General features: G+C 41.2%; 1 protein-coding gene across 1 annotated transcript in view; it reads right to left on the bottom strand.

Moving 5' to 3' along the window:
- The window catches only part of SLC12A2 (solute carrier family 12 member 2), a gene marked incomplete at its 5' end in the record, with an annotated part of 100,429 nt that overhangs the window by 69,187 nt on the left and 23,241 nt on the right, over positions 1–8,001 (bottom strand). The window contains one exon of the mRNA XM_025200394.1: positions 253–372. Within this exon, the coding sequence (XP_025056179.1) occupies positions 253–372 (120 nt within the window). The remainder of the gene's footprint in view (positions 1–252; positions 373–8,001) is intronic.

The following is an 8,001-nucleotide window of genomic DNA, read 5'->3' as shown; positions in this document are numbered from 1 at the left end:
AAAGGGGGGGGGGGGGGGGGGGGCAGCAGAGGGTAGGGAAGAAAAGAACAAAGCACACATACAACCCTGCACAGCCATCATATCCTCCCTCCAATGTCACTGCTGTTTTTATTCTTACTTTCTTATCTTGATTCAGTCAGTCATCTGAAAGAGACTTATTCTCAGTGAGAAATCTGAAAGTCACTCACCTGCCAGCTCATATAAAAACAAACTGATCACATTTAAAAGACCAGGAATTATATCTTCACTTACCAATACACCTTTTATCCAGCCAAACTTGACTACCCCTTTACTGTCAGCAGTATAAGCAGCAGCAGCTTCCCCTGTAGGAGTCCCTTCTTCACCATTTGCATATCCATCTTCAAAAGGCTCCTGCAGGGAGGGGAAATAAATAAAAATTAAAAAGAACTCCTTAGTTCTTCATAAGCTTGGGTAAATATAAAGATTTCAAGATCTGATACTATACTGATTGCATCAAATAATAATTGTATTAAGTTCATTACTAGGTTCCATTAACACGAAGTAATCAAAGAGACTAGACTAAGTGACTGCAAAAAGAAAGTTTCCACAGCTACATCTGCAGGGTGTTTTCTAGTCAATTTAAGTGACTATTTTATATTTTTTACTTCAATACCGTCATACAAATTTGAAACCCTTACATAGGGGTTTATGGGCTAGCTAGATCCTATTCCACTTACACAAATGGTATTTAAGTGTTGAGTATAAAACTGATCAAAATCTGCATCTTATGATTAAAAGGTTAAAGGTTTCACATTTACAAAATAAGATAAGATGTTGAAAAACACTGACTTAATCAGGCACTTTCACTATAGACAGTTTCCCAATAAAGGAAGCAATTCTTCCACTCTAGTCAGCACTGGCAAGAGCTCACTTGAAGTATTGTGTACAGTCTTGGGCGCCATACTTCAAGAAAGAGATGGACAGATTGAAGAAAGGCCAGGAGAGAAAGGTGCCCAGTGGAGTGCAACTAAAACAGAGGTGTAGAAAAGAAGACTGGAAGGGAATTTCGATGAATCTTCAGAGACATGAAGGATGATTATAAATAAGAAGAGAAAAGGAACAGACTGTCCTCTACTGCCACAGGGGAAAAGGACAAAAAGCCACCCAGTAATACCTTAAATTACAGCATGAGAAACTGAGCAGGACAGCAGGAAACACCAGTTACTGCACAGTCTTTTAATACTTGGTTAAGCAAGTACTAAATGACTGTGCATTAACAACTGTGCAGTCTGCCACTCATGTAGATGCAGCCACAAAATAGGATTCAGGAGATTAGGGAAAAAGGGATCTTGTCACTGGACCATAAAAACCTCTCGCTGTGCATTTCAGTTCTGTGAAACATCCAGGTTTGTCTAAAATAATTCTACACAAGAATAATGTCTGCTTTAAGTTTTTACAGAAAACAATAAGTTAAGAGGCAATTAGCCCATATGCTATGAGCATTTCTCTGGGTAAAATCGAAAGCACGATTCCCCCTCCTACACAGGAGCTACAAAACTCGAGAAGCCTAACATTCTCCTTATCATGAATTTTTCCAACATGCCATACTAATTGTGTACCTGACAAATCTCCTAGTTCTTTTGTGTCATGTCCTTGACAGTTGCTTGTGTATCTTCAGCTTCCCCTGAGTTACTGTAAAGGCCCCTTTAAATAGGGGCCAATACAAGCCCTTTCATTAAAATGCACAACAAACCAACTGTAAGATTAGAATATTCTTATTAATAAGTAGGAAATTGGTTCTTGATGCCTTAGGCTCTACATGGAAAAATGGGATTACTTTCTATTTGTATTACAGCTTTAAAAAACAGTCACTCAAGAATGCAAACTCAGCAAGGAATTATTTGATATAATGTACTCATTCCCTCCACCACCACCAATTATGCTGTTTCAGCATGGGGAAAAAAAGTGTCCTGTAACAGACAAGACCTGGATACGATCTGTCCTATTTTACATTCTCTCCAGTTTTTCTACGCAAAAATTATTCCACCTGTTCTACTGACCTCCTTTGTACTCCACACTGGCTAGAGTCTAGACTGCTAGTCACTTACAAGACAAGTGACAGTGTTATTAATACCCTCTTAAAAATGGAAAAATTCAGAAGTCACTTATGCCTTACCGATTTTCATGAAAATATTTGTTTATACATAAGTAAATGAAAGTGAACTCTTCCCCATCTCTGGTTCGAAATACAGATTACCCAATGATTTATTACCCGTTGTGCTACACTTTGCTTACTATAGAAAAAGCACCAAATTATACTTGTGACTAATTTGAATTTTAAAATCCAACGATATTATTAAAAACACAGGTCCTTTTTTATAATCCAAGTGATTTTTAAGGGTTTGGCCAAACCACGGTTACCAACATTTGATAACAGCATTTGCTGCTACAAAAGACCGTGTCATGTTTCTTACTAGAAAAAAATAAAACTGTTCTTTGGAGAAATCCTGGGCAGAAGGGAGAAAACATGATATGGGGAGCAGGGAGAAGAGAAGAACAGGAAGGTATAAAGTAATTAGGATCTTCTTAAAAGCATGCCAGTGTTCAAGAAAAGTATATGAAGGAGTATGGTGGACCAGCTATTATTACTTTTCAAAACATGGTTTTAAAATCGATCCAAAGTACTCGGTTTTAAACCACAATTCCTAGATGTTGAGAATTTGTGTACAATAGATTAAACATTTAAAAAATACCTTGTGCCCCTATTATTCAATAGTTAGCATATGGTAATAATCCTACCTGTTCTCATCTTTTTGGTAAATTCTACTAGCCAAAGAATTTAAACAGGACCTGGTTCTCATGGGGAACTTCAATTACTCTGACATCTGCTGGGAAGCAAACACAGCAATACACAGGCACTCTAGCAAGTCCTTGCAGTGTGTTGGGGGTTTCTGATACAGGAGGTAGAAAGTCTTGCTGGAGAGACTCTTCTCAACTCACTGTTCACAAAACAGAGAGGAACTGGTTAAGAATGTGAAGTTAAAAGGTAACTTGTTCAAGAGCTGTACATTAGGGAGGCTATATAAGGGCCCAGAAGCAAGCTATCCAGATATAACGGAAGAATGGGATGGGCAACAGGAGATTGGCCTGCTAGACAATGATCTCTTCAACGGAGTTGAAACTGAAGAAGGAATCCTGTAAGAAGTGGAAACTTGGTGATATTACCAGGAAATAGTATACAAGAGTATTGTACAGGCATACGAGGAAGGAAAAAAAAAGACGACCAAGAAATGGTTTGAGATGCAACTGACAAGGGATGCAAAAAGGTAATCAAGAGAGATTCTATACAACAGGAGCAAAAGAAAATATAGGCCCCTTACTAAAGGATAAAGCAATTTAGGTATGGATGATGCAGAGAAGGCAGAAGTATACTTTTTTGTTTGTTTGCTTTAAACTACAGTCTTCACAAAAAAGGTCAATTACTAGATGACTAACATGCTTGGCAGCAAAGATAGGGAAGAAAACAAACATCTTAGGGCCTTGTTGCACACTAATTTTGGGTGGTTCCTGGAGCTCTTAACCCCGGGATTGTTCCAGCCCTGTGGTTCTAGCAGCACCCTGCTCCATATGCATGGTGAGAGCTGGTGGTGGCAACTGCTGGGGGGAGGGGGCTGCTGCCAAAGAAGCTGCCGTTCTGGGGAGGGGCAGCTGTGGCTGGATCTGGGCTGCAGGTATGGGGTTCTGCCTGCATGGACATGGGTGAACTTCGCTCCCAGCTGTACGGTGAAGCCAACTGAGGAGAGGGAAAAAAGTTGGTTGCACCAGCTGCCAAGACCCCCAGCCCTGGCCCCACACTGGCTTTTCAGGACCCCTGCCTGGGCCTCTCCCCACCTCAAGACCCAGAAGTGTCTGTCCACACGCCCCGCATGCTGCTGGCCCAGGGACACCAAGGAGGGGTGGGGGAATGTGGAGCAGAGCTGAGGGAGGCAGGGGAACCCCCCTCAGACTGAAGTTGCCCAGGAGCTGGGAAGAGCTTGAGTGTGGCCAGGAGACATGCCCAGATGTGTGTGCGACAGCGAGCCCAAAGTACTTGGGTGCTGGGAGCGGGGCAGGAAGTGACCTCCCCCTGCCGAGTCCCTCTACCTCGCTCTCAAGGGACCCTGCCACCTCCCTCCCCTCTCCGCAGTCTAGAATGCTGCTGCTGCAGTGAGCAAGAGAATCATAGAGAAGTAGGGCTGGAAGTGACCTCCTTGCTCACCAGGCCTCTAGCAGCAAGTCAAAGCTGTTGGGCTAGGCAGGGCAGTCAGAGAAGATTTCTAGACTAGATGTGCAACTGCTCCAAACTCCAAGGTAGCACTAAGCCAAACAACATGTGTGTGGCTCAAAGTACAATGTGTAACAAGGCCCTTAGAGCAGCGGAAGAACAGATTAGGCTCACAGAAGCTATATGCTTTCTAGCTGACAGTGCTGGATGGGATGCACTGTAGGATGCTGAAGGAACTGACTGAGGTAATTTGAGAGGTCTCTCCTCTGAGAGACCACGGAGGTCAAATGAGATCCTGGATGACCGAGACAGGGCATATACAGACAAAGAAAGGTAAGAAGGAGGTTCTGGGGAATTACAAACCAGTCTGACCATAGTAACTGGAAAGATCATGGAGCAGGTACTCAAGAAATCTGTTTCCAGGCACCTAGAGAACAAGGTCATCAAGAAAAGCCAGCATGGATTCACCATGAGCGAGTCATGCCTGACCAACCTGATCTCCTTCTATGATAAAGGTAACAGGCTCTGTGGATGGGAGGAAAACCTTGACTTTAGTAAGGCTTTTGACACCATCTGCCACAAACATTCTCATTAATAAACTAACGAAGCAGAGATTAAAGTACTGCAAGGTGGATATACAACTGGTGGTGTTATGCTCAACAAGTAGGCAAGGGCTCAATGCCTAGTTAGGAGGAGGTTTCCAGGGACATGTCCTGAACCCAGGACTGTTTAACATCATTAATAGAGTTAGATTATGGGATTGAGTGCACATTTAAAATTTGTGGATAACATCAAGTTGGGTGGAGCTATTAAATGATTTAGGATCCAAATGACCTAGGTAAATTGGAGGAACCCAAAAGTTCAGACAAAATTCAATAAGGGCAAGTGCAAAGTCCTGAACTTGGGACAGAATAACTGAATCCACAAATACAGATTGAGGAATGAGGAGCTATGGACTGCAGACAAGGACTTGAAAGTTACAGTGGACCATTAGCCGAATAGAAACCAGTATGCTCTTTCTGGAAGAGAAAAAAAAAAAAAAATAGTATCCTGGATTGTGTTACCAGAATATCACAACTGTCACTTGCAAGTCAAGTGAAGTGATCCTTCCACCCTTCAGTACTGGTTAGGCCACATCTAGAGCATCATGTCCAGTTTTGGGCCCCAAACTTCTAGCAAGATGTAGAGATTGGAAAGAGTCCAGCAGAGAGCAACAAAAGTAAGAGGCCTGAGAAATATGATTTACAAGAACTAGGTCTAATTTCACCTACAGAAGAGAGAAGACAGAGGGGGATTTGATAACAGTCTTCAAATACCTTTCAGACTATGAGGATAGTCAAGCTTTGGAACAGGCTACTAAGAGAAATTATAAAATCTCCATCCTTGGAAACTTTCAAGCACGGGCTAGGAGAGACAGTTAGCTGTGATGGTTTAATTGGGAATGATGCCACTTTGAGCTGGAGGCTAGACCCGATCACCTCATGTGGTCCCGTCCACACCCATTTTCCCATGATCTGGAAATGAGTGGAATGGATCACCCATTTTCCTACTATCTGATCTCCATAGGCCTCCCCAAGGTAAAAGGTGTATGGATTTATATATGTAGAAGGGGAGGGGAAGCGGGGAGGGGGGGCAGGGGAGAATCACTTTCCTTTCCACATGCGAGTGTTTTCTGGTCTCAGGGATGGAGTAGGTTTTTTGTTTGCCGTTTTGTTTTTTTAAGTTGACTGGGATGCAGGGGTACAAATCAAGGTAGTACACAAAGCACTTCCTATTATGTACTGCGACTCAATGCAGAAAACATGGTTTCCAAACCTTTAACACTGCATAGTGAAAGCGGAAAGTATTTCCCCCCCTCCACATTTAGAGTCATAGATATTGGGTTTTCTATAGCTAATGGCACACTGTCAAAATGGTAGGACAAAACTTGAAGCCCAACAATGGAATTCTTTTGCACCCACAAACTTTCAGAATGTCTCTGTTCTTGTTTGTGCATTATTAAAATGGCACCCACTTGCACTGATAACAAACAATAACCTTTAAGTAAACCACGTACTTGAACATACTTTCCTACAGAACATTACATAGTGTAGAAAGACAAGCCATACAGAACAAACCCCCCATCTTTTATTCATAATACAAATAATGTAGTGCTGATCTAGCAGTTTGATAACTTGAAGGAATAACTATAACACACTTCACAAAACTTTAGTTGAGCCAAACCATGAAACTACTTGCCTATAGTCTAGTAACATTCTTTGGCTGTTTTGACAAATCAAACACCAGTTAAAGTTGACATTCTTAAAGTGAGAAAAACATAAGCCTCTGAAAATATGCTGAGAGACAATTATACAAACATCCTTAACTCTTCACCTCCAAAAAAACCCATTAAAAAGGTGCATTTTGTTAAAATAAAAATAAAAACAAAAACACAACCACAACAACAAACCACACACACAAACCCAGTTTTCTTATTAGCTTGAAGTGGCTCGCCAAAGGTAGACAACCTTATATGAAAAACCCTGCCAACCACTTTCACATCCACACAGTTCTACCCACAAAAAGGTGTTCTTAAAACAACAACTGCATTCTGTACTTAAGACACTTTAAAATAGAAGACATTGCAATAAGACTGGATGAAGTATTAAAACATGCATCACAAAAAGCTTCACATCTATTTAGTTAAGTGTTGCTTTGTCAGTATACTAAAACACATTTATTCAAGCATTAGTTTTCTTTTTTTTCTTTTTTTTTCTAAATACTAAAGTGGATACACTAGCTTCATGTTTGAAATGACCTGTCATACTGGCTGCCTATGGAAACTCAGAATGAGAATAATTGCATTCAGGGTATCATTTAGACCAATCATAATAGGTGCCTCTGTGGACTATATATAGTAACTGAATTAGAGCAGTTACATTTGCCTTTGCACACTAACTTAAACAAGCTTAAACTTTGCATTTAATGACAGAGCTACTAGAAATGCTCAAACAGTTTTAAAATATTTTTATTCTAGCTATGAAACCAAATTAGAAAGAGTATAATTAATAAACTTAATAAAATTTCCATGACAAGGCAGTACTGTATGTCACTACCCCTCTAGCCCTCTAGGATGGAAGCTAGGAAGAGAGATATGCAGCTTGACAATTCCAACACTGAAATAAATGGATTATACATGCACATACACTGCAGGCAGCATCCAGCTCCCCATCCTCAGTGAAATAGCCATTGGTTGCACATACTCTTTCATCCAATGCAAACAGAGCACAGGCCACGCTGAGAGAAACACTCTCTCCATTGGAGCCTGGCCTGTGTTCCAACTGCTCCGTCTGCAATGCTGTGGTTAGGTTGTTTCCTTGGATGAAAAAGTATGTGCAACCAACGGCTATTACACTGAGGATGAGGATGGGGAGCTGGCTGCAGTCTGCTCTTGCATAGGCCCTGAAAAAGGAGAGAGAGAAAAAAGGGTTATTGCCACTATTTCAAGCAAGATGTGAGATACAGGAACCAAAGCACACTTGCATAAGCCAAGTCAATGGGAGCACAATGTTATATCCTAGTTAATCTTGCTTTGATGCCACACTACTGTATCATGAATAATGGCTGGAATTCATTTAAAACATTGGTTAACTGTCAATCCGCCTACCTAATTTTCAGTAAGAATAAGGTTCTAAAGTAACGAGGAAGATGCTTTCAGACAGTTGAATGTGATATATATCGGGCTACTCTAGAGCTACTTTCCCCTCCCACAACTACTCCAGAGGAAAAAAGTGGAT

Source organism: Alligator sinensis, unplaced genomic scaffold, assembly GCF_000455745.1.
Source record: "Alligator sinensis unplaced genomic scaffold, ASM45574v1 scaffold227_1, whole genome shotgun sequence".
Classification (NCBI taxonomy): Eukaryota; Metazoa; Chordata; order Crocodylia; family Alligatoridae; genus Alligator; species Alligator sinensis.
The sequence above is the reverse complement of the archived record's forward strand: the minus strand, read 5'-3'. Positions and strand labels throughout refer to the sequence as shown.